At 44.1% G+C, this 27,737-nt stretch overlaps 1 protein-coding gene across 3 annotated transcripts in view; it reads right to left on the bottom strand.

Annotated features, from left to right (window-relative positions):
- Positions 1–27,737, bottom strand: part of RASGRF2 (Ras protein specific guanine nucleotide releasing factor 2) — a 2,380,666-nt gene that overhangs the window by 1,359,109 nt on the left and 993,820 nt on the right. For all 3 annotated transcript variants that reach the window (XM_069627555.1, XM_069627554.1, XM_069627556.1), the window contains exon 7: positions 687–880. In XM_069627555.1, the coding sequence (XP_069483656.1) occupies positions 687–880 (194 nt within the window). The remainder of the gene's footprint in view (positions 1–686; positions 881–27,737) is intronic.

Below are 27,737 nucleotides of genomic sequence, written 5' to 3'. Positions count from 1 at the left end.
AACACACACCTCCCCTCCCAAAATGTCCACGTGATGCAAGCTGCAGATCAGTGCGCGGGCCTGCAATCATCCCTGAATCTCTGAGGCGCAGTGTAGGTGGTTCAGGGCACAATGATAATAATTCAGGGGGATGCACGGTTGAAGACACAATCTGTGAAAACGCTGCTTGTCAAAAAATGGTGCACCCCAGATTGGTGTCTGTCTTATCTCCCAGATTCCTATCTGGTGTTAAAACACGCAGAGAAACCAGGAGTAAGGTTGCAGGGACCAGATTTTACAAATGAGCGTACGCAGGGCATTCAATCCTACTTCTGTGTGGTGCACAAAGTGTTTTCCTTACTTAACAAAACAAACTGATAAATATGTTTATTGATGGCATTAATAGCAAAGACAAGATTTTTTAATCAATGAGAACAATTTTGTGTTGATCAGATCCAAGACCAGTTCTGTGTAATACACAATGATGTCATTAAAAATAAAGAGCACGTGGTATAGCAGAAACAATGTCATTTAATGCTGTGAGAAGACTACAGTATTAATCAATAACCCAACAAAACAGTTAGTGATCCATACTGCAGGTTCTTAAGTTTACAAAGTGTCTACACATCAGTGCGGGCTATTAAATGCTGTATGAACTATTGCAACATCATGAGTCGGTTGTACCTCCAAAAGTAAAGTGACATTACCTGGAACATGGGGTAGGTGAGGAAGGTCTCCAGCATCCTGCCCTCACAGGCGGGGTTGGATTCATATTGCTTCAGGAGCTTGTCAAAGTCTCGGTTTTGCTTACAGTTTGCCAGCACTTGCAGACTATACTGGTGATTACGAACAAATTCTTGGTAAATGTTCAGCATTGGAAGCAGAATATCAAATAAGTCAGCTAGATAAAATAACAAAGTGCATTGGTTATCCACTTCCTCGATTGCGCAGTTAGTCACATTTACAGTAGTACAACAATGATTGCCTGCCATGGTACGGTCTACAGACATACATGCACATAGGTTAGGGTCCCACTCTCCTCTTGGCATACACTATTACATAATCTTGCCAGCCCCACAAACACATATTTATCAATGTCTCTTCCATTGTGTCTGACATCACAAAGGAAAGTTGTTTTCTTAAAGCAAGTCACGCTTCTCAATGTCTTATGTCTTGTAGGTCATCTAGACAAGCTACCTATACATTTTTCAATCTCAAACAGATGATCGCATCAGGGCATCACTTTTCGCCACATGCACAGACCATAATTGAATGATGGAGATGAAAGGAAGATCACACAATATTTTGTTGTTTTTATCCCATTCAGTCATTTTGCTTCACTAATTATCTCGAATCTATGTTACACTTTAGAAATATCTTTTTACACTGCAATCAAGGAGTCCAATTCACAAAGATTTCCATTGGAGAAAATGAGCATCTCTGATTTGCTCCTTCTGTTTCATAACCAAGTCACAAAGCCTAAAACTAGAGCAAATCCAGAGATGCCGGGAGCATCTCGGGGAGATGGCCTTGCGCAAATCTGTGTGAATCGCATTTGCATTGGATCATCTTAAAGATACTTCAGACATCTTCTGATTTGCTCCAGTTCTAGGCTTTGTGAAGTTTGGACAAGGTGGCGTGAGCACATCTCTGATGCTCACAGCATCTTCTGATTTGCTTCCTTGCACATATTTGTGAGTCAAGTCCACAGTAATGACTAAATAAAGCATGGCAAATAATAATTTCTAAAATGCCACAAAAGAGTAAGTGGTAGGAGGATCTGGAAAGAGCTTATTGTTAGGTATAGGGGATACAAAAGAAAAAGCACAGGGGAAACCAACCAAGGAAAATCATACTGTCAAACAAGAAAAGGAGAATCAGAGGCAAAGGAAGAGAAAACTAGAAAGGAAAATGAAAAGGTGAGACGTGATTCGCAAAATGATGGAGGGCTCCTTGGATATTGCCCCAGTAAAAAACAAAGCAAACAAAAGCAAAAAAACAAGTCTTGCAAATAGCAAAAAGAGACAAACAAATCGGGCATAAAAACCTTTAAGAGAAAGGGTGAAAAAAACCTAGTAGGAATAAATGTACTGCCAACATGAGGAAAAAGTTGAGACACAAAATCATCATCATTGAGAACATTAATCACAGAAGAAGAACATAACCCTAGGCCATTTTGCTTTGGTACTCCAGTGCAAGCCAACCTAGTAAACACATGTCAGTTGTCAAAGAGTTGCTGGTCTAATACAGCAGACGCACATATATCAAAGATGTTTATGGAAATATTTAAATAAGCCAACTCATTATTTTATGTATTATGTAAAAAAAGAAAGCTAGCACTATAACCAAACATATCAAAATCGTATTTGTTTTGATTACACAACCCATAACCAATCTACTGGCTAGCATTCCAATGGGTTTTACTGAGAATGGTTTGCTCTGTTTGTATTAGCAAAAAGGTTCTCTTTCTTGTCAGCTCCCATCACAAAGAAGCATGTCACTGCAGAAGTGAGCACACATTGCCCACACTCTCTTTGGTGCACGGATACCCAACATATATGGGTGTAAATAAAGGTTGACCCCTTGCCAAGTGCAAATAATGGATCGGGGTTGAAAGCCTGCGATCCAAATGTTCGAGGGAGAAAAGACTGGAGATTATTTTTCCGCAATAACTTGTCCCCCACCCACAGCCCCACCACACCCACACCTACCCCCCCACCAACACCCTACTTACCTTGTGTCCCTGCGACTCCTGTTTCCTTTCACTTCCGTGATCGGGAACCGGCGCTGCAGGGTCCTTTTCTTTTTTTCTTTTGGGATGGCTGCGGGATCCTCCCCCACAACCCCTGCTCACAATATAGTGAGCAAGGGTGCGGGGAACACCCCTGCAACCCTCTTTTTTTCTTTTCTTTTTTGTGCTTTTTCGGGATGGGCTACGGGGGACCCTCCCGCAACCCCTGCTCACAATATAATGAGCAAAGGTGCAGGACACACCCTTGCAGCACCCCAGCACCGAATGCATGATGTGGTCAAACTTTTCGGCCGTTTGGTATTTTTGAACTGCCAAAATTCACCCAAATCACGTATTCAGTCATTTCATTTCGGTCCTTTTGGCTGATTCCCAAATAATGCAGGAACGCACACTTTGGTTTTTCCAATGAACTTCTGACCTGCATGCTGCATTTTTTGTTTGGTAAAGGAAAAAACATTCAAGGCAGACACTAATTAAACATAGGAAAACTATGTATTTGCTAATGCCGCACAGCACAGGGAATGCATAGGGTATCAATATATCTTTAGTCAACTAGTAAGCTGGTTAGAGAAATGTGGGCTGTTGATATTTGTAGTATTTATTAATAAACATTGACATATTTCTATTTTTCTCTGCTCACGTGAGACTAGATCAGTGATGAATAGTTAGTTCCCCTGTATGCTAGTGTGGGGGAAAACTGTGCCATGAATATTGTTAATGAACTCTTTGATCTCTTTGCTGCCTAAAAATAATGCTCAGTTAAAGCTAACTGCCATGTTTAACAAGTGCCTCGCTGCCATTGCTGTGTGAGACCTATGTTCTTGTGCGCATGTACTAACTTTGAAGGCTTTTGCCATCTAGAACCTAGAAGTGCCCACGTCCACAGCTCTCGCCTCTGGAATTTTCCCTTTTGGCATACAGAAGCATGTTTAGGCTGGCACTTTCCTAGACTAGGCGGCTTTAGCAGACTGAAGTTGTCATATAGTAAGCAGGCTTGCATGCCGTGGGCCGTGTGTAAATCGTAGAAGCAACTTGCTCAGCAAGACCCAAACGTATCACTGTTTGCCTACCTGGGTGTGAAAATGCAGCCTCTGCCTAAAACTAGTAATTCTGAGAAATTGTTGCTTGTCAGTATCATGCTATGTCTGAAACCTCCCTCTCCATTAAAAGGCACGTGTGCCCTCCAGTATAAAGCCCACTGACTGCAAGGCAAGGGGGTTGCTGCATGGAGCTTCGTTTTTTGTTAGGCTGATGTTTGTCCTGTGCATGCTGGCTTTGCTGATTGCCCTTAAAAGTCACTCACCAATCCACTGGAAGAGTCTGTGGTTATTTTTCCATGACGCTAGTAACCAATCACCTGTGTAAAACAAAAGGACTGACAGACACAAATTGACGATCAAACATTGTGTCTGTTGTGCTTTTACAGGCAGGCCTAGTAATCGGTGATAAGCCTGGCCATGATGCCACTTGGAATGATATGACACTCTTGTCATGACACCACATGCTGAAGAAAAAGGCTTTTGCTTCACGAACTATGCAGATGACGCACATTGTGTCATTACCCTTGTCCGGAAGCTTTCTGGGGGACGTTAACAACATTAACAATGTGTATGGTCTGATAAAGGCCTGGATGGTTAAAAGTGGATAAGCACTTAACGATGAAAAAACAGAGTTAATGGTTGTTGGTACAAAACATAAAATAGCAAAGCATGGAATAGACTACTCACATTTTCAAGTGGCCGGATATAAGATTGTCAACAAACGAAAGTAAAAACACTAGGCATTTACTTAGATCAGTGCCTTAACATGCGTGCCCATTTGAATAGTCTGGTCTTGGCCTCTTTCTACTATATCAAGTTGCTAGCTCAGATATGACAGTTTCTTACAAAAGCAAAGGGTGAGATGGTGGCCAGGGCTATTATTTGCTCCAAAATAGACTATTGTAGTAGTCTCCTGATCGAGATATGTAAAAATAACTGGGCCAAACTGCAAGTGGTACAAAATAGTGCAGTGAGGGTCATAGCATGTTTAAGAAAGAGAAACCATATTTTGGATGCAATCCGAGAACTGTATTGGCTCCCCATAGAGCCCAGGATCGAATATCGGCTACTCTTGATCACTCACAAATGCCTATTAGGTATTAGCCCAGCGTATCTGGTGGAGACCTTGGAGAGAAAACTGATTGTGAGAGGAATAAGATTTAACAGAACTAATCAGTTGATGGTACCAAGATGCAAGCTTGCACAGGTCAGTAAGTGTGCATTCTTCGCAACTGCACCTAAAGCGTGGACTGCTATCCCCTCTGACCTGAGAGAAATTAAATCAACAGATCAACAGATTTGTTTAAGACGAAGCTAAAACCCCTACTATTTAGATAATTCTGATAGTCCCTTTTCTATATCTGTCTGCCATGTCTCTGGTTCCTTGTTTCTGGTCATGTTAGATAGCTTGTCATCTATTTTTGCACCCTTATGCCTCCAGGTGACCTGGTGCGGTATAAATGTATTAATTTATAGTAAAGTGGAATGTTGTGAATGGAAAAGAATCACTGATGTGCAGGTTTGGACAGCTTGGATGTTCCCTGGAGTGTCGAAGAAAATCATGATTCTTCTAATCCCTTAAAAGCTGTCCTGAGGCTATTATTAATAGATTGGAGAACATGGACCAGATGTGGCACTGTGCCGAGCATCAACCATGCACAGTGAAAAGTGGAAGGCAACAGAAAGTGGTGATTAACTGAGAGATCAACTGATGATAAACAAGACAAATTGTCACAAACAGCAAAGGCTGTGCAGCACCAAGAATCCAAGTTCAAGCAAGACCATGGACATGACGATATCAGTGTAGATGGGATCCAAATGCCTAAAGAGTGTTCAAGGTGACGAATACTGCAACCAACCAGGAGTAATGCTATACATTACGATATTTGTAAAGAATGGCAAGTGAACAACCGTGAGGATCAAGACGTTGCCTATATGGTCGAGGGGAGACGACTGTCCACCTTTAAAGTAGAAGGTCTTAAATATAAAAATTAAAGCACATTTGGTCATATGTGCAGGAAGAGGCAATGGCTCGAAGACATACGGCATCGTGTAATGACAGTGAATCTCCTGATTGAGACTTTATATTGGCAGTATCAGGAGCAAGCAAATTGCAAGGGGCAGTGGGAAATGTACAAGAAGAACATGATTCCCAATAAAATGTTGTTGGGCTCAGGTCACCCCATACAGAGGGAGAGGTGAGAAAAAAACATCATACCTAGTATACATGCATGTCTCCCATCCATATAATAGGAATAATGTGTATTACACTGCAATACAAGGAATGAGCGGTTGTGGGGAAGTTGAATGGAGAAAATAAGCGCTCACCGATTGTGACAGGTGACCCTCAAATTCAAACTGCAGCCTGATGATAAATGTCTGATATTGGCGATATTAAAGGGACGTAACAGCAGACCCAAGCATATAAAGCCGGAGAATACAGAGCGAGTCCATGTTGATATTGGATTATTTAAGCACAGATTACTGAGGAGGGGAGCAATATCCATAGTGCATAGGGTAATTCTAGCACAGGTGCCTCAAGAGTCATCAGAGTTGCAGAGAAGAATTACTCTAACGAGAGACTCTGGCAATGTTCTGGTGCCTGAATCACTTGGGCCTGCTACAATGATAAAGACTGACGACAAGACATTGGTTCACATGCCATCTCTACACCCTCCCCTCACATCTTCAAATGGATTGCTGACAAAATCTAATGAAACAGTGGTGTATCTTCCAAGACACAGGAATGGGTTTCCGACTGCCTCTCTAGGCTGCCTGACTTCCCTGCCACTTATGGAGACTTCTAATAGAGTGACCAAGTGGATCTAGTACTTCTCCAAGACACAGCATGATGAGTCCCTGGTTGGTATGGGGGAGGATCCACTGCTGCCCCCTCTTATGATCCATCTTGCAGATGTTTTCTTCTTCTTCAATTTATGAGGAACGTCCCACATTCAGAGCTTATCCATGTAACTCCTTTTGTGCTCTGTGCTTATCCCTTAAAATAACATCCTTAATTCTGGGCAAACCTTGACTAATCGTCGGTTCTGCACACAGACTTATTCTCCCGCAACTCCTGATTCTACAGCCTCGGTCTGTCTCTGAGGTAGCTTGGTTAAATCAGACACGAGTCAGCGTCCATTTTTCTATCATGGCCGTCCTAGCCACGTTATATATATACTTTTGTAGCAAGCTTCTATATGCCTCTTCTATCTTGCGTTGCTGCGTATTTACAGTTATTGATCAGTAAGTAAATTCACCTTCTTTCTAGTTATGATTACTGTAACTTTTAGGTACATGTTTCTCTTAGTGCTTTAGTTATGTTGTTACTCATAAGTATTTTCATATTGTTTCAACATAGGTTCATATATCTTCATCACTTCACGGTCATCAAGTTTCCACTTAACGCTCCATAGTGGCCAATGGTGCATGCTGGCATCCTTTTATGCTGAGTCCTTCCACTGGCTCAACGTGATGGTTTTGTTTGTTTCTTTATTTATTTGTAGGGCACACCAAAACCTTAGGTAGCTGGGCGCTGGTATATTCAGTATGGCTTTCTGAGTGCATAGCGTCTCTCATACACTCAATGTGGTATGGGAACAACACAGTGGGTCCCATTTACCGCTATTCTCTGACTATTCCTGTATGACGGTGGAGAGGGGGCATGAACTAGTGAGAAAGCGTCGACCTGCTCCTCTGCATTCCCCCCTCTGGTCGAATCTTCAACCCAATTCTCTTCAATTGTCTTCATCTTTTCTTCATACTGTTTTCTGTTCTCCTGTATCATCTCTTCATATCTTTAGGATCCAAATCGTTGTCACCCCTCTCAGGTGACCTGCATTCTTTATATGCTCATCCACACTCTAGGTCATGTGATAGCCCTCTCCTATTGGTGAACAGAATATCCAACATCCTACATATTTCTTATGATCCTTGGGGTAGTAGAACATTGTTCCTGAAGGTGCAAAGGAACTCTTCTTTATATTCTCACAGATACTTTCCTCATTCTGCACTTCTCCTCCATTAGCAGCTTTTATGTCAATCATTATCTTCATTCCAACAGCTTTCTTGGCTGTCTTCTGGCATTGTCCCAAGATGACCCTTATGAGACAGAGTCCCAGCAATACCAATACTAGTATTGCTCCAAGTACTTTAAAAGCATTTTCCCAGCCAGGTTGGAATCCATGATAATAAAGATGGGAACCAATAATCTGCCGCCGTCTCATCTGCTTCATCCTCCATTTTTGGTGTGCAGGCACGTCAATAAAGTTATTGCCTCTGTCAGGGTTCCATTCCCTCCGCCATGAGATCGTATGAACGTATGATTGCATTGAATCCTTTTATTGTTGCATTGATCGTTTGCAGCAGCTCCCATCTTGTAATCTTCAGCTATTCGGCATTCATTGCCGTCTGAAGTCCTGGCATAACTATAAATGTTATTATTACTGCTGTCTTGCTGAACAGTCTATATTCATCAGTAATTTTTGCATTGGCATCCATTGATTTTGCAGAAAAATAGTTCTCTCTCTTACGCCGATGGAGGTCAGGCGACCTCTTCATCCTCAGATGCTCATCCATTTTTGGAAATTCATCAATATGGAGGTCACTTTGGGGGGTCACCAATACTGAACATGTGTCATTACCATGGAACATATTCCTCCCCAATTCAAATTCAAATTAGCAGCCGCCTCACCTCTGTTTAATAGGGACCGTGTGTCAGAGGTCCTCCCCCTCAGCTCTCACAGGAGACAGAGGTTGCATGGTGATAACCCTACTGCGGCCGTGGACTCTAAGGCACAAGTCTCCTTTTGTAAGAATCTCAACATGGATCTGGACTGTCCGCCACTAACTCCTGATACCATAGGTCCGACTACCCCAGTACGTGCTTTGGGAAGGGGTATTAATGATCCCATAACGTCATATTTTTCAACCGCCATGTCCTCCCTATAGGAGGGATAAAGAGCTATGCCAAGAAGGATTATGATTAATGACATCATCACCCTCAATTCCAGCAAATGCCGTTAGACTGACTTCTCCTCAAACTGCTGATACTGCTTCTACCCAGTTTCTGCATCTTAAAACAAGCATCACCAAAGAGCTTCTCCAGTGTCACAGTCTATCGGACCTCTGCTCACTGATGGATACGCTGAATGAGTTTGTTGCCGCCACATGTTCTCATAGAGAAAACACTGCAACACACACTGATGTACAATTTTCTACAGCCGTGTTTGTTTGTTTTTTTATTTACTTTTTATGCGCAAAAGACCCGTAGGTAACAGGGCGCAGCAATAAGAACATGCAAGGCTTACATGGTAACACAATATACAAAATATACAATATAAAGGCATATGTGGTTACAACAATATACAATGTACAAATATACAAGTTACAACATGTTACACTGAGTATAGCACTGAGTCTCAAAATAGATTAGATTACACATGAACTTAAGAGCAGTGACGCAGAGTTAGATGAGAATATTGGGTGAGTAGGAATAGTTTGATCCTGCTGCGGAAACAGCCTAAAGGGTGGGAGACTAGGCGTCAGTAGAGATAAGATGTTTAATAGCATTTTTTCTGAAGTGTAGGTAAGGTTGGTCAGCTCTCAGGTCTTGAGGCAGTGGGTTCCATAATTTAGCAGCCTTCACTGGGAAGCTATTACCACCAATTGTATGAAGCCTGTATCTGGGTATAGCCAGGCAGTTAACATTGCCAGCTCTAGTTGGTCTAAGAGAGATTCTTCTGTGAGGTTTATCTATAAGGTAACTAGGGGCAGTGTTATTTAGAGCTTTGTGGGTCAGCGATAGCGTCTTTAGTTGTATTTTGTTGCCTGTAGACAGCCATTTATGTTGGCGTCTAAAGGAGGAGATCTGAGTTCTTTTATTTATGCCAAGTGCTGCTCTCAAGGCATTATTTTGTAGTGTTTGAAGCCTCCAGGTGGTGATTTTATAAGCACCACTATATAGGGCATTACAATAGTCAATTCTAGAGAGTATTACGGCTCTGGCCAGGATCAGGCAGCGGTCGTTGGAGAGGAATGGCTTGCCAGCTCTAATCAACTTGCAAGTGTAGGCCGTGGTGGAGGCCAGGGATTTTATCTGTTTGTCAAAGGACATTGTAGAATCCAAGTAGAAACCAAGGGTTTTTACTTCCTTGGAGACTTTGATGGTATTCCCGTCGATATTGAATGAGCAGTATTCCTGGGCTAGATTTATGATGTTGGCCTGTGTGCCCATGATTATTCATGGGTGTTGAGTCAACCGATAAAAAATGGATAATGGTTGCCAAGCCAATTTACAATGCCATGTATTAAGGACAGGAGCACCCATGCATTTATTATGGACCAACGAAATTTCGTTATCTCCAATACTGGGAAAACAGCTGGAAGAGAGACCAAAGAAGCTCTACGCAATAAAGTATTTGCTTGGCTGCAACAAAGCACAGGTCCTAGGGTTGTTAGATTGTCCGACCTGAAGGTCATACGTAGAGTGGACCTGAGCGATTGCTGCTTTGCATCAAATAGTGACTGTGTTATAGGAGGCTGTGGGTCCAGTACATTAACACATTTTCTTAACCTGTGCAACTATTTCCCCAAAGGGGGCTCAAATTGTAATTTAATACTGTAAGTATACTGTTAGATGGAAAATCTTACTATTCCTGCTTTTGGACCCATCTTGAGTAATCTCATAACATTGGAACATTTAGTCTTTCTTGTGGGTTTACCCAGTTTTTAGGTTGTACTTAATTTTGATTTATGTTTTATGTTCTATGTAGTTATGCTTACTGTATGTCTGTATGCACGATTACGCCTTTGGGTCCATTGTGCGCGATATAAATAAATATCAAATCAAATCAACTGCATGTAGGCTCTGGATCCAGAGGCCCAATATCGGTCCATCAATACTGCAGTTCCTCCAATCATTCTTGGGACTTCCATTATCGGTCCACATCCTCTGTTTTCTCCAACCAGAACCAGGCCATCATTCCTGAGGTATGCTGTTGCATTCCTTAGTGGTATTATAGTAATGAATAATTATGAGTGATTGGCTCACGATCCTAGGTATTTGTCACTCACTATCTGCACCATGCTTGCTGATTCCTTCTTCAATTGATGCGCAGGGCAGGCCAATAGTCCTTCTTTCCCATCTGGTACTGGTGACAACATGTCCATATAGCACTAGCTGAGCTCTCTCTCTACATCTCGGGAGGATAGCTCAGCAGCAACGTGCTCGCCTTTGAAGCAAGACTCTGGGTATTAAGCGCGTTATAAATAACCTATCATATCATATCATATCATCATATCATATCTTGGTTCACCCCGTTTTTCAGTCCATTTTGAACAATTCAACTTCTTCATCTGGACAACCTTTATTCATTCTCCAATCTGGGATGGATACATTTGCTTCTTGCTTGTCCACCATAGTCCATTTTCCATCCTTCTTCTTTTCACATAGGTGTCTTCATTTGGAAATGTCTATACAAAATGGGTATACCCCTTCTTTTTTGTGTACGGGGAGGAGTGCAGGAACACACTTCTGATCGAGCCTTGACCATGATGAAGATGCAGAAGCCACAGCAAAAGAATAAAGAAAAACAGCACCCGTAGGTTTTCGTGCATCCTGTTCTGATGACTAATGTCAATACTTGGTTTAGTAAATATCCATGATTTTTATTTAAAAAAAATTGAAACAATGTTTTGAAACCATTTTTAAAAAACTATTTTTGAATGCAAGGCGCTCGGCATATATTCATTAAGATCTATCCGATGTAAGCACTGGTAGGGTATTTGTAGCACAATGTTAAATTATAAGCGAATAAAGTGATCTTTTTGCTTACCAGTAATGACAACTGAGAGCAAGGATTGGTTATGGGTACAGTGGAATCTATTTTGCTTAACTATAACACAATAATGTGCGCTGGATCACCATTTCCATGGTGGTACACAAAAACCTAAATGTGCAGTATGTGCATAATAGAAATAAAAGGTCAGAACTGAGTGCCAGAGGTCCTCTTTATATCTTAAAAAACCCTTACTTTTTCTTGGTTAGGTTCCACTGTAACGGGAAAAGAGGTCATCAAGATTACACACAGAAATCTAACAAATAGGTAGCTGCTGGCTGACCTGAAAAGAAGGTTAGTATAAGAGGCATAAATGCACTGAAATAACTATGTTGTGTGATCAAGACAGTACGTTAAGAAATTAGTCTGACATAATAAATGAATATATCAACACACTGATGTAAACAATCAATATATAATTTCTGCAGGTGTTCCAGTAATATTAAATGCTCATCGGTTAATGAACCGCAATCTACTACGAAGTTAGAAATAGCTCTTTTATATGAAAAGAAATACATCGCCGTCCCGAGTGTGAACTAAACTAAGGTCAGTAGCCCAATATGAAAAGTCAGTTTGGTAAAGAAGGCTAACCTAAGAAAACCTCACTCACTAGATTTATGTTTGTATTTGTGATTTTTAAACCGACTCGAGAAGACAAGATGAAGGGGTAGTCCCATGATTTGCATATTGTATTCCAAATAATGATATGTCCTGATGAAGGCCCGACTCTAAACAGTCTAAGAAGAACACCAAGAATGGGCAGATCCTATAAAAAGGGCCGCAACACCTTGTGTCGACCATATATATATATAAGATATGCTTCTGAGTAGCGGAATGGCAAAATAATAATATGACCACAGGGAAATGCATGCATACAGAAACAGATGTTATAGCCGATGGTAAAATCAACCTTTATTGAACATTAAGATTAAGACGTACTTATTAGGTAGCCCACATTTCAGGTTATGTCTGTATGCACATTCCTACCTGTATGATTAGAACATTTTTCTAAGTAGATTTGCTACACTGCATGTATAGCACTTTTTTGCACTAACCCCACTTTACTATACTGAGTCTGCACTTATGCACTTCAACCACTAGGCAAAATCTTAAGTGCCTACTCTTTAAAAGAGGTTTAGATTTGCTGCTAATTGTCATGTTATTGTTCATAAATGAAATGTGTACACCACTTTTTGTTGTGGTAACTTGGTCTCAATGTCTGTTAAAGTTAATATGTGTAACAACTATATGTTTTTTGAATAAACTGGTTTTATGAACAATGTTAAGCAGAGGTTTTGTGCAGTATTTGTTTCCCAACTGCATACTTTTCGGAGCGGGCTGACTGACCTCTACTTTCGAGGGAGGGGTGGCCTATCGCTCGCCTGTTTTCTACATATGAAAATTCCACTTTTGATGGCCATCGTAACATTGCCCATTTCCTTCGAATTGTCCTCTGTTTGTGCATGCTGCTAGATGACTGAGGCACTTTGCATCATGTGTAGGCATTTCTCTTGCAATAAATGTTCTTGCTGCATGGCATACAGTATTAGGGAACAAACATAACAGCTTCCAACTGACTTTCTTTCGCCCACCTCTTTCATGTGCTGGTAACATAGGTTGTTTTTTTAAATTAATCAAATTATCAAGATATGTATTTATATCTTCTTGGTCTGCCTCAACATCCCTTTTAGATCTGAACAGGTGTCTAGTTATAGCATGAAAAAACTGTCTGTACCTCCAGTGGGAACAATAATACATGTTTCATAAACATCATTAATCCCTGTATTGCTTGTATAAAATGTTTAAATGCCATAATGATAGGGAAAAAACACAAATCATAATACAAAATGATATTACGATTAATAGCCCATGAAAACATATTGACTTTCTTGATGGCAATGCACTATTTTGTAACCTTACCATTTCTCATTTTCTCTTCAATGGGTAACTACTATTGCCTTTCATAAATGCCCTAGTATATCAAAATCTGTAATATAATTCCTATTATCACTCTCTAAATAACAAAGTGTTCTTGTGGTTTTCAAATAATGCAACAATACTTGTATATCTTCATATTATAGCTGAATGAGACTGCAATATGTTGGAAAAAAACAACATACAAAAATGTTTATATCGTTATTACGATAGCGTATATAGGAAATAAAAGGTGCTTCTTTTCTTCATGCTCTGTGTTTTCTTCTCATGGTGTCTTTAAAGGAGTTGTTCAAAAAGTTTCAGGCTAACTGCAAGTCTATTTTTTCTTTATCAAATTTTGAGAAACGCTGTTCTTTAGTCTATGGCGCTTGTGTGCACTTTGTTTTCCTTATTCTCGTTTCTGGCTATTGAACGAGCAAGCGCACAGAACTTCTTCTCTTGCTTCACTTCAATGGGTCAGCTCACGCAGAACTTCTTCTCTTGCTTCACTGTGGGCAGCTGCAGGAGAGGTTGATGGTTCGCCTTGATACGGTTTAATATCATGCTTCTTCCTTTCAATTTTGCTGCAGTGGGACTAACTTCCTCCACCTCGTGTGGCCCTTCAAAATTGGGCGTGTTACAGGTGCGCACAAATTTGCAAACTAGCACCTGGTCTCCTTGATAGGTTCAGCAACTCCTCCACTTGAATACGTTGAATGTTCTTTTTTCTCTTCTTTTTGACCCCTCCCTTCTGGTTTTGATCTGCTGAAACACTTGCAGTCATTGTTGTTAGGTAATCATGCATCTTGTCAACTAATGCCTTCGCTACACTATGGGCATCAGTTCTTGCTCTAGTTGGAGGAGCAAGGGGAGTTATCATACAGCGCCCAGTCACCAACTCATGAGGAGTAAGATGCTGATCTGAGCCAGGCTGATTTCTTAATGCATACAAGGGTAGATGTAGCCATCCCTTCTTCAGAGTCATCTTCAACTTGGATATTCTCTCTTTTAAGAGTCAATTTAATCTCTCACAGACGCTGTTGGCCTGTGGGTGATTAGCAGAAGAAAATGTGTGTCTAATACCTAAGAAAAGAACTACTTGCTCAAATAGCTCATTCACAAAATGTGGTCCATTGTTGGACAGCAGAACCTTGCACACACCCATCTTGGGAACACCTTGTGGACAAGGAACTTGGCAGCACATGTGGCATCAGGGTGCGTACATGGACCTGCCTCGATCCACCTAGTAAATGTACATACCATGACCAACATATATCTGTAGGCGGTTCATGTCTGTAGCATATCCAGATAATCTATATGCAGATGCTGAAAGGGGCATTGGATCTAGGAATTTCTCATCTCACTGTTCGCAAAGTGTGTCCTACAGTAAATTTCTGGCACACAATGACATTTACAATAAACTGTGCCACATGCTCTAACAGATTCGGAGAAAACCATTTTTCTGCAATTGTAGCAGCAAGACTTTCTCGAGTCGTGTGTGCTCAGTAGTGAAGCTGCTCCAGCGCTACTCTCAATAATGCTAGAGGCATAACAAACTTTCCAGTGCTATTCTGTCTCCAAATTGCCACAGTGGGGTATAAAGAACAACCCCGCTTATCCCATAAATCTTGCTGTTCTTGTGAAGCTCATCCTAGTATTTCCATTAACTGGACAATAGCCAGCATGTTAAAGCTCTCCTTTACTAACATGCATCGTCATGTCATTTGTTTAACATCTTCCCTGTCCAAACTAGACATAGGCAGATAATAGGCTAACTTTTTGGCCTTTACATCTGCGGCTTCGTTTCTGCAGGAAATTACGTCTGCTCTTTTAGAATGCGCTGAGCATTTTACGACTTCTAGTATCAATGGAAGACTTAATGCTTTGATAAGCCTATCTAATAGGGCTGCATGTTGCAACGGAGTGCCATCTGCACGCAGAAGGCATCTCCGTTTTCAGCATGACAAACCTGCATGCACAGTTGGCATCACATAGGCGGAATCAGAGTACACCGTCACTTCCTCATCCTCAAAGCTCCGCTGCGCTTCGATGAGTGCCACTAATTCTGCAGCATTATTGCACTTGTCACATCAAATTCACCCTATAGATTCAGTTTTACTACTGCTTATCCCGTATGCCTTTCCACCATTTTTTGATCAATTCTCGATGACCCATCAATAAAGACAACTTCCCCCCTCCTGAGAGCATTTTCTCTAACTTGGGGGATTTCATTATAGTTTTCAACATACACTGTGCAATCATGTACATAGTCATCCCCTCCTACTGGTTCTGCTATAACCATTGCTGGGTTCACTGTTTTACATATAACCATTTTAATTGCAGGGTTTGAAATAATTACCTCATAGTCTGATTCTCTTTGTGTGGTCAATGTCCTTTTGGGCTTCTCTAAAATTGCAAATAATGCATGTTCCACAACAAATGTTATTAGACACCCATTGCTATACTCGAAGCCTTTTTTATTGCAAACACAGCAGCTGCTAAAGAATGCTCTTTCATAACTGGATCTAAAATCCCACTATAATAAGCTAATGGCGTGTGCCCATGTCCTAATGTTGTCTTTTGTGTGAGAACTGCCGTCACAACTTCTCATTTGAATGGGAGAATAAGTAAAATTCTTCATGATGATCTGGAATCCCTAGCACAGGGGCTGTACCGATTGCGTTTTTTAATTCCTCAAATCCTTCAGTCATCTCATCCGCCCATATTAATGTACTCTTGTCTACCTGGGCTTCTTTAAGTCCTTTTAAAAGGGGTCCAAGGTATGTACTGTAATCATACACCCAGGCTTTACAGTAATTACATAAGCCTAGAAATAGTTGCATTTCCTTCACTGTTTTAAGTGCTGAGGTTTTCATGATTGCTTCTGCCCTTTCAGGTGTCACTTTTTCCCCTCGTAAGAGATCAACTGTCCTGTATACAAGACCTCTTCCTGACAATATTGTACATTTTTGTCTACTTTATACCCTTTCTCTGAGAGTCTTGTTATGAGTTTAACTAATTTTTCTTTGCACCTTTCTTCTCTCTAACTGCACACCAAAATGTTGTCCACATACTGGATTATCGCACTTTTGAGTTGGACATTACCCAAGTCCATCTGGAGGACTCTGTTAAAGATCGAAGGGGACTCACAGTACCCCTGAGACAATCGAGTATGTTTCAGGTGGGTATTTCTGTATGTAAAGGAAGTCAAATTTTGTGATTCTTCATGTAGGGGAATTCAGGTAAATGCATTTTTTAAAAATCTCTAGCTGTGAAATATTTGGCTTTAGATGGGATGTTGCACAATATGGTCACGGGATTCAGAACTAAAGGAAACTCTATTTCCACTATATTATTTAGGGGCGAAGGTCCTGTATAAATCTCCACATACCCCCCCTTTGATTTCTTCACTGGGTACACAGCCGTGTTACATGGAGAGTCATGCAGCACTAATATGCCTTGCTTCATTAAAGTGGAGATGGTCTCAAATATGCCTTCATCCGCTTCTCTAGACATGGGGTATTGCATTGCCCACGGCAAAAGGGCTCCTGGTTTAATCTTAATCTTAACTGCCCCTATTTCTTTTAACAGACGCACATCATATGGGCTTGTGGTCCATAGAATATTTGGCACTTTCCTCAAATCTTCCTGAAAAAATGGTGGTTTCTTATTTACCAGCGCCATTTTCTGGGGTATTTCTACATTCCCTACTTTAATCCAATAAGTGAGACTTATAACAAATACTAGTTCATCATCTGAGTAGTCATCTCTAAACAGCTCTTCATCAGTCAAAACTGTCAGTCTGTATTCTTCACTGAGCGCTATCACTGTTCTCCATTCTCTTCCCTCATCATCTGTCGCATGGAGCATCACCCTTTTTTTCTCTGAGTACTGCTGCTTCTAATTCTAAGGGAATAATCTGCCCTTCTTCATGATCCCTATGGATTTCTGGCCTAAAAAAAAATCATCAGGTATTCTCAACATTATTCCTATCTATCTGGGCAACCATGATAATAAAACAGTCATTCCATTCAGAAATACCTCTGGATCTAAAGGAACTCCTTGTACTGCCTCCTGGCCTGTAAAAGCTAATGTAAACTCTGAATATAAACTCTCCCACATTCATGTAATGTATCCCTTGGGTTGAACACACTATCCCATCATCAGTGAAAAATATCGTCAGGTTAAGCTTCATCATCAAGTCACATCCTATTATGTTAACTGGCGTCTGTCTAGAATCTAATAATGGCATCGACAAAGCATGTTCTCCTATAGAGATTGGCAATTCATCTGTAAAAGGAACTCATCACCCCAGAGAATCCCTGAGCATTTATGGCAATGCCGACATTGGACATTTTCCCTCATTGACACAGGAACGAGTGCCCTAGAGTCTACAAGGCATTAAAAAATGTCTTGTCTCCGATTGTAACATTGACCCTTGGTCTCTCTTGGGATCTGCCATTACTGATAGTGCTGAACACATTTTGGGCTACCCTATTGTGGGTATACATTCATCCCTGTACCTGTGAAAGGATTTCCTCCTACCACAGTCACATGCCCCAATTTGGGTGCAGGTGCTTGTTGAGCTACAGTATTCATATTGCATTGTGGGACCATAGCCTGTTGTGTCTGTGCTTGCTGAGGTTATACCTGCCATGTCTGCATAGGCATGTACTGCAGTTGTCCTTGTGACCTTGCATTTTAATTGGCGCTTGTTGTCTCTACTGTGATTGCGGCGCATATGTCTGAGTCTGTGCGTTATCTTGGGCACAATACTCCTGCGTTCTATATTATTTTGCGTAGAATAACTCATCGCCCCTCTTGGAGCTTGCTAGTTCAGTTGAATGCCTCTACTGCTTCTACATGTTCGGGCTATGTATCCTATCCTCCCGCAATTCCAACATTGCTGTGGCTGTCCGCCATTAAATCCTCCTCTTCCCTGATGGTTTTGAAATCCACCTCGGCCTCCTGCTCTAGGCCCATTCCCTCTTTCTCTTGGCCAATAATTATACCCGCCCTGATCCATGGTGTATACTACTTTATTTTGCTGCTGTGGCTGTATTTCTTGTGTCATCACACCTTCTTTCCTTGTCAATACTGCTCCCTCTATGGCGAGTTTTGATAACGTTTTCTGAACTAACTTCACCGCTTCCTGCTTTCTGCTATCAGCTTTTTTCTTATTCTTCTACTGTAACAATCAGCAATAATGCACAATCTTCAATTGTATTTCTGGCCATGACTTTGCTTCCATTCGTACCTGTTTCTTCAGTTACTGTTGCACTGGTGCAGGCAGTCCCTGACACAAAATGTGGTAAATAACTCCACTGTTTTATCCCACGGTTCTTTAGTCTCCAAACGCCCTAACTCTTGAATATGTTGAATAAAAGCAATATGGTCTTCATTCTCTCCCATTTTCCTAGGCATAATTGCACCCATATCTGATTTATCGGGATATTGTATTCTGAGCACTCGCCATACATCTGTTTGCAACTACTAAATGGCGCTCCATCATGTGTCGTGTTTTGTGTGGTTACACTTGGATATCCTGCTCTTTACCAAAAGTCATCAGTTCGCTCTCCTAAAATTGCTGCTAGTAGGCCTTTTATGTCGCCTATGGCTAACGTCATTCCTGTTGTCATCTTCTCTAACTCATAAATCCATTTTCCCGCACCAGAAGTTAAACTTGGTAATTTACATTTTAAATTATCTTTATCATCTGTGGCCATAGTAATATTTTGGTTGCCCTCCCGCTTTCTCTTATAATGGGAATTGTGAAAATCCTGGTCCATAATCATTCTTATGCATGCTTTGTGTTTTCCAGGCGGGGTTGTCTCGCCCGTTCGTCTCTGTCTTTGTAATGCCCTTAATCTATTTACATAAGACGATGATACATCCCCTAAACTGCACAATCATTCTTGTGGTCGATCGGCATATAATGTTGATTCTGGTGTTCTCACTTTGGGGTCTTCTAAATCTGACCATTTTAGCCCTTTGTCTATGCTCGATTCATTTGAAATTCTGCATGTGCCCTCCCTTCGCGATCTCTCGTTTTCTTCCCTTTCTTCATCTGACATTATTATGCATCAACTTGTATGACTGTTATCCTTTTCATGTCATCAAGATCGGATCTACTTAAAGACATTGGGCCTCATTACACGGTAGGCAGTAGGGATTTAACGTTACCGGTAATGGAATACCGGTAACGTTAAATCCCCATCCAAATTACGACCTGGCTCACCGCTATTTGGGGCACCGCTAAGTACGGTGCCACTAATAGCAGCCAGTCCGCGGGCGCGCGACCTTCGAGTCTGTAATTTACGCCATGCCGCTATTAGCACATCATCACAAGCCAAGCGGACGTGCCAATAGCGGCATGGAAAAGCACCCAAAACCCCTTACCGCCATGGCGCTAATACCGCCATCGCGAACCACCTGTTAAGAGAACTGAGCAGTGTTCCCACCTGCCACAGGTGGACACAATCAGCACAGGTGGAGGCAATGGAGACTCAGGCAGCAAAAAAGGAGCACACCACACCCCTTCCCACACCAAGATGGTTCCAATACTAGCAGCATTAAATGGGCTGGAGGACATGATCGTAGCGCAGCAGCAGCAGGCAGCACAGAGGAGACTCAGTAGGAGGAGGAGGAGGGCAAGATAGGCACAGCAAGCACCACCACGGCACCTAATCATACCACAGAGGCACCCACCAATCCCCAGGATCAGAGCCAGTCCATTTAGCCTAACCCCAGAGCAGATACACACCCTGTACCGTCTGGACCGGGATACCATCACCAGCATTGTAGACATGATACACAACGACATTGTGAGCCTCATAGACATCCGAACTGCCATCCCCCCTCTACTCAAGGTGGTGACTGTGCTCCACTTCCTGGCCACAGGCACTTACCAGCATACGGTGGGGCAGATGCATGGCATCTCACAACCAGTATTCTTACGCACGCTGACCCAGGTACTCGATGCCCTCCTGAAGCATGCACCTGAACACATAGTCATGCCACGGACTGCCCAGGAGATTGCAAACACCAAAGTTGGCTTCTATGCACTGGCAGGCATCCCACGTTGTATCGGGCAATCGACTGTACCCATGTGGAATTGGTGTTCCCACATCACAATGAAGTAGTGTACCGAAACAGGAAGCAATTCCACTCCATCAATGTCCAAATGGTATGTGACGCCAACAAGATAATCACTCTTTACTGTGCCCGATTTCCTGGATCAACCCATGATTCCATGGTCCTGCGGAACTCAATTATCCCATGCTACATGGAGCGAAAAGCCGGACAACGTTCGTGCCTACTTGGTGAGTAGCAGGGCAAGCACATGGCAGTGTGATTGGGGGGGGAGAGATACATACTCCGATTGGGTGTAGCTTGTTGTCCGTTGGACAAATGCACATACAGATGTACGCCAACATCCATCTGGGTAGGCCCAAAACGTACCAGAGATGAATGGACATGCAAGTCTGAGCTACATAACATAGATGACAATCAAGGTCTAGAAAAATCAAACATCCATCCACATCCACATTGCACAACATTCCACACCTCAAAATACACAAATCTCATACATGCCACCAACATAGTCATACAAAATGAGCACAGCACAACATCAATAATGCATTGTGGCCTTGAATGCATGCAAAGGGATCACCCCTAGCCATAGCATTACACCACGCACTTATAGCACAACTCAAGTGATGCCTCTCAGCATGGCAACATCAATGTTGGAATGGCAGTACACCAGCAGTGTGATACCAAATCTGCCTAGGACCAAGGAACCCCTAACACACGGCTTCAGCCAGGACATGTCAATTACTGTTGTAGGCATTGACGGGGCATGTGTACTTCAGGGTCGCCCTTACCTTTGCACATTCCAGTCACACAGACAGTCTGCATGTATGCTGTTAATTGTGCACTTCAATCACAATGCAAATTAAAAAAGCCTGAAATGAACTGGCTGCACTTGTGCTGAACAGTAACAGGTCTCCATTTGTCCCCCCATACAGGTGATGCTGGCTATCCCCTGAAGAGGTGGCTCCTTACCCCTGTACGGAACCCACAGAACAGGCACGAGGAGGAATACAATCGTGCACATACCCGTACCCGCAACGTGATTGAGCAGACTTTTGGCCTTTTGAAGACACGGTTTAGGTGCATTAGCAGGTCTGGTGGCGCTCTCCTGTATGGCCATGAGAAGGTGGCCAAGATCACCATGGCATGTGTCATGCTGCACAATATGTGTATCAGACGAAATGTGCCACTGCCCCCTGATGTTGAAATGGAAGCACCTGATGAGGATGATGATGGTGATGAGGACGGAGGTGAAGGGGATGCAGGACATGCAAGAGGGGATGGTCAGGAGGGACGTGCTGTGAGACAACATCTGATCAACCAAATATTCTGAGTAACGTGGTTTTTTACTGTCACATGGATATGGGTATGAATGCACTGGTGTATGTTTGGAAGCACGCAATGGACCCTGTTGTGGGTTCACCTCCGGTGGTGGGGCTGTAGTTGGTGGTGTGGCTACTTCTATCCTGGCAGTGGCATTCCTCCGATGCTTGACACTCATCATGTGGAACCTTCCCCCCGTCCCCCTTGATGTCGTGGGAGTGTCCTCAGAGTCCTGTGCCCTTGTTCTCTTACTTGCAGGGGGTGCCTGGTATGCATTTCCGGCATCCTCACTGTCTGTATGTGAGCCTGTCAGGGACAAGAAGGGGGATGGCATTGGTTACGTTTCTATTTACTTTATGCAGAATACATCAATAATGCAATTGTGGCCATTGGGACTTCATTTTTGGGGACGCAGGTGATGTGTCAGTTCAGTGCCTCATCCATGCATGGTTGTGTTTGGCACTTGTCTCTGGTGATGTGTGCATGTGTGTGTGTTTGGGTCTGACACTGACATGGGCAGGGATGGATGCATGTGTGGATGTTTGTCCATCCATGAGTTGATTCTGGGCTCACATTTGGGGGGACCAGTAGATTCACATAGCATCCTGTCATGTGTACACTCACCTCCATCTGAAGTGGTTGTCACGCCATGCTCCATAGTGCCGACTCCCTCAATGGATTCCACTCAGATTAGGTTCGCACAGGTCTCCTCCCATTCCTTTAGTATGATGGGTGAACCGGATCCACCTGCAGTGGCTATTTTGTGGTTCTCGGCAAGGATGCTTCTCACCCGGAGTCTGAGGTCGTCCCACCTTTTCCTGCACTCACGCACATTCCGGGTGGTGGTGCCCACTGCACTAACTTTCACCGCAACATCATCCCAGATTGCCTTTTTTTTAATAAGTGTCTCCCGCCGCATGTCGTTGGCAAAGACAACGGCGGCATTGTCAGCAAGGGTCTGGGTCAGCATGATTAGCTCCTCTGAGGTGAGTTTTTCTTTCCACTACCCGTCGGTGGTTTTTTTCAATGCCTTGGGCATGTTGAGAGTATCCCTGATGATTTGCAACTGCAAGCAACTCCAAATAGGGGAGAGGATGGCAATGGATTGTGTTTTTAAAGATGGCCACCGTGCTCTTTCCCATTCCTGTGCGATGATGCTATTTCTGGTTCCGCAATTTAACGGTCACTGCTAATAGTGGTGACCGCTATGTGCATGCAGCGTGAGGGCGGAGATGCTATCTGCACTTTCGTCGAGGGCGGTAAGTGACTTTTTGGGGTCTTTAGCGGCATGGCGGTAGGGTCATTACCGGCATTGCGCTATGCTCGTGTCCGCGTACTCGTAATGGTACGCTATTAGTGCCCTCTTGTGAGGGCGGACACGTTAAGAGCGCCATGCCGGTAATTTGAGATTTTTACCGCACAATGTGTAAGGAGTCCCATTGTTCTGTGTTCGTCTGTTATGACTTCATCCGATCTTCCTACTATTTCCTTTGATAAGGACCCTTCTATATTCCCTTGGGTTCAATATCCTTCCCTATCCCTCGTTTGTCTATATAAAGTCTTAAGCCTTTACCCTATTTCTTCTGTCTCTCGCTCATAAGCCCATGTTGACAATCTGGGCATCCCTTAAAGTTCCCTATGGGGCTCTTGTGATCCTCTCTCATCCTCAAATCTTTCTTGTGCCTCGATCGGCACAATGTTTTTATGGCATATTCTATTTTGTCATCTCTTAATACCCTACTTCTATTCATTTCTTCTTCCCTTTTCCTTATTTCCCTCAATTCCACTTCCTCTCGCCTTCTTTGCAACCTACGTACTTTCATTCTTTGTGCTTCTATTTCCTCTCGTTTCTTGTCTTCTAATCCTTCCTTTTCTTTTCTTTCCTCATACTTTCTTCATTCTTCCCTTCCCTTGCATTCTCTGTCCCTGTCTTCTTTGTATGCTCTTTCCTCTTACTCCTCTTTTTTTCCTGCTCTTCTCTTTGCACTCTTTCTCGGACCCCATGAATACCTTTATGGCCTCATTACGAGAAGCGCGGTAAAAACGGGTCCATTACCGGCATGGAGGAACTAGCGGGTCCGTGCTTGTATGACGCCGCTAATAGCGGGTGATTACGAGTGCGCGAGCACCCGCGAACCCCCATGCCGGTAATGGCCATACCGCCATGGCGCTAAAGGCCCACCAACCCCCCCATAGCATCATCACGGGACCCACCGATACCGCCTCCGCCTAGGAGGCACCCCTTAATACCGACCCGGTAATAACAGCATGCTAATACCGGGCTCGTAATACCGGACCCAGAAGTAACGTCATCGCGTCGGAACGGGAAATGCGCAGGCGGCCATCTTTAAAAACACAATCCATTGCAATCCTCCCAAACCACCAGTTGTTTTCAGGAGAGACCAGTGCCAATCCCTTCACCATGTCAAAGGCTACCTGGGAAACTACCCCCCGCCTGCACAAAAAGCGTTTTTCAGATGAAGAACTTAACATGCTGGCAGACACCCTTGCCGCACATGCAGACGAGATAAATCAGCAGAACTTGAAGCTCGAGGCGCAGCAGCACAAAAAGGAGATCTGGGAAGAGGTAGCCCACAAGGTCTCGGCAGTCGGAACCACCCCACGGACAGTAAAGGGATTTGGGGAGACGGGTGCCGCAACATCTGCAGATCGAGGTGAGTGACCCTGCAGATCCCTGTAGGGGAAACCATGATGTAGCACAAGTGATGTGGAAGAGAGTCTAGGCAAGGCAATGCATGTCCCAACACACACATGAACATATCCTTGCCCAGATGGAGGGTCAAACCCTGCCACACTGAAATGCATGCTGAGTGCCAATCCCATTACCAACACACAACCAACACACACGGACCGTGCCCATGTAATACATCACACAAACCCCAATACAACGGCATGCCACCTGCCATGCAGCAAACGGCAAAATGCCCCCTTCATACTACCCAGTGTGACACACCTGTAGGATATGAATGCATGATAAATTAAATACTCCACAGCACCATATAATGCATCTAGCATGTAACACCATCACTGATGCCCTGCATCTCTTCTACCCCCCCAGGCACCGATGGAGAAGATGCCAGCCAGGATACCACTACAAGGGCATCCACGTCACGGCCAAAGACAACGGCCATCGACAACACCACCTCCGGGGCAGCCTCGCAGCCCACACCAACACCCAAGGTGCCTGACACCGTGGACACTGAGCTGCCTACACCTACACCAGTGGAAGGTGAGGCCGTTGACCCACTGACCAACACCGATACTGCAGTGGAGGAGTATGTGGACCAGGATGGACTGACCGATGTGGCATGTCCACACTCCCCAAGCCCCGTGCCCACCCCCCAGCTCCACACTCAGCCCTCACCCACCTACAGCAGTGCGGATCCCTGCCTGCACGATTCTGACCTGAGCAGCATCCCCCAGGACAGCACTGCCAATGCAGGCCCCATCACAGCACCCTCGACCACTGCTGCTCCCACCAATAGCCTTGAGGCACGGCTAGCGAGGGTGGAGGCCAGACAGGACTCTATGTTGGACCTGCTCCGAGAATATATTGCGGATGGCGAGGACATGAGGCGGGAGATAGCCCAGGCCATAGCGGGGACCACAGCCGCCGTAGCGGCGAACACAGCCACCATAACGGCCAACACAGCCGCCGTCAATGCCTTGGCATTGTTGATGAGAAACTGTCTGGGGGCCATCACCCAGGTCATCACATCCATCCAGCAGCCACAACCCGCAACAGCCGTGCAAACCACCACGACTTCCTCCCCATTCAGCACACCCGCTTCCTCTGCCCCCACTTCCTCTGTCTGGACCCTCCAGCCCTGTGCGAGGCACTCTGAAATGCTGCCCCCGGACAGCAAGAAGTCCCGGAAATAGTGTGGGAAAACTATGGAAGTGGGTCAGATGGTGTTGGCGGTGAATGGGAGTATTAGGGGAGTTCACTGGGGGGTTTTGGGAGTTCACTGGGGGTTTTGGGAGTTCACTGGGGAGTTTTGGGAGTTCACTGGGGGATTTTGGGAGTTCACTGCGGGTTTGGGGGGGAGGAGTGGGAACATTTCTGCAGTTTGAATCAAGACACCCGTTGTGTGAAAAATCATTCAATGCCTGGACATTGTTCATTTCGTGTGTATCCAATTAATGTATGATGGTGTTCTGTGCCCAACTCCCCACATTCCCTGTGTGCATGTCCACATGGACCCAGTGTACAATGTGTCACTGACACATATCTATCAACGTCCCTGTGGTTCAGAAGTATTCATCAATCAGTGATTGGTGTACTACACAGCCATCCTGTGCATCACGTAATGGCAGGGGTGCTGCTTCTCCTCCGTCTCCATCCTCATCATCCTCACCCGGTGCATGCATGTCAATGTCAAGTGGCAGTGGTACATTTCTCCGGACGCATATGTTGTGCAGCATGACACAGGCCATGGTGATCTTTGCCACCTTCTCAGGCCTATAAAGGAGTGCTCCAGCAGACCTGCTTAGGCAGCGGAACCGCGCCTTCAACAGGCCAAAGGTCTGCTCAATCACAACTCGGGTACGGGTATGTACCCGATTGTACTCCTCTTCATGGCTGTTCTGCGGATTCCGCACAGGGGTAAGTAGCCACGACTTCAAGGGATATCCTCCATCACCTGCAAGCAAATACAAATAGGTGTGTATCACTCTGAGCTGCCAGCTTCAGGATTCACAGTCATGTCCGCAGCTATTTGCTGTCGACATGCACATGTCCCTATACGTATGCACAAATATTATTTAGATGTATTCTATACTACAATATGGTGTAGTCGTCTGGTTGGCGTTGTACAGATGATGCAGGGTGAATTTTTGCATGCTGATGCAGATGTCCTGTGGTTGCAGGACAATGTTTTGCCTCCCATTTTTGCTGTGTATACTAAACAGTACATGGTCACACTTGCCACATTGGCACAGTTGCAATCATTTTTAGTAATGCTTTGCTAGACATACCCATGGTGGCCAGGTTGTGCGTCTTACATGTTGTCATTTATATACGTAATTGGTCCAATGTGTGCCAGTGATGAGTTATGTTGGGGTTGGGAGGTTCAGGTCAGGAGTGTTTCGCTCTGCGTACATTCTCCACTCACCGTGCATTCCCACCCAGGTGGAGTGTGCATCCCCCCCATTCCCACCCAGGTGGAGTATGCATTCCCCCCATTCCCACCCAGGTGGAGTATGCATCCCCCCTCATTCCCACCCAGATGGATTATGCATCTCCCCCATTCCCACCCACGTGGAGTATGCATCCCCCACCTCAGAACCCCAATGCACTGCCGTGGGCCAGTCAGGCAACTCACCAAGCAGCCAGGCATGTGGTCCAGCATGTCGCTCCATGTGACGGGGTAGCGTGGAGTTAAGCAGCACTATGGCATCATGTGTGGATCCGGGATATCGGACTCGGCAATGTGTGATGATCTTGCTGGAGTCACATACCGTCTGCACAATGATGGAGTGGTATTGCTTGTGATTGCGGTACATCGCTTCTACGGCATGAGGGACTACCAATTCTACATGGGTGCAGTCGAGGGCACCAACACAATTGGGCATGCCTGCCAGTGCATGGAAGCCTACTTTGGTGTCGGCTATCTCCTGGGCAGTCCATGGTAGGGATATGTGGGTGCTAGCGTGCTTCAGGAGGGCATTCAGCACTTGGGTCAGCATGCGTGAAAACAGTGGTTGTGAAATGCCATGCAGCTGGCCCACTGTGTGCTGGTAGGTGCCTGTGGCCAGGAAGTGGAGCACAGACACCCC

Source organism: Ambystoma mexicanum, chromosome 6p (genome assembly GCF_040938575.1).
Source record: "Ambystoma mexicanum isolate Mex_15411 chromosome 6p, UKY_AmexF1_1, whole genome shotgun sequence".
In the NCBI taxonomy this organism is placed as follows: Eukaryota; Metazoa; Chordata; class Amphibia; order Caudata; family Ambystomatidae; genus Ambystoma; species Ambystoma mexicanum.
The sequence above is the reverse complement of the archived record's forward strand: the minus strand, read 5'-3'. Positions and strand labels throughout refer to the sequence as shown.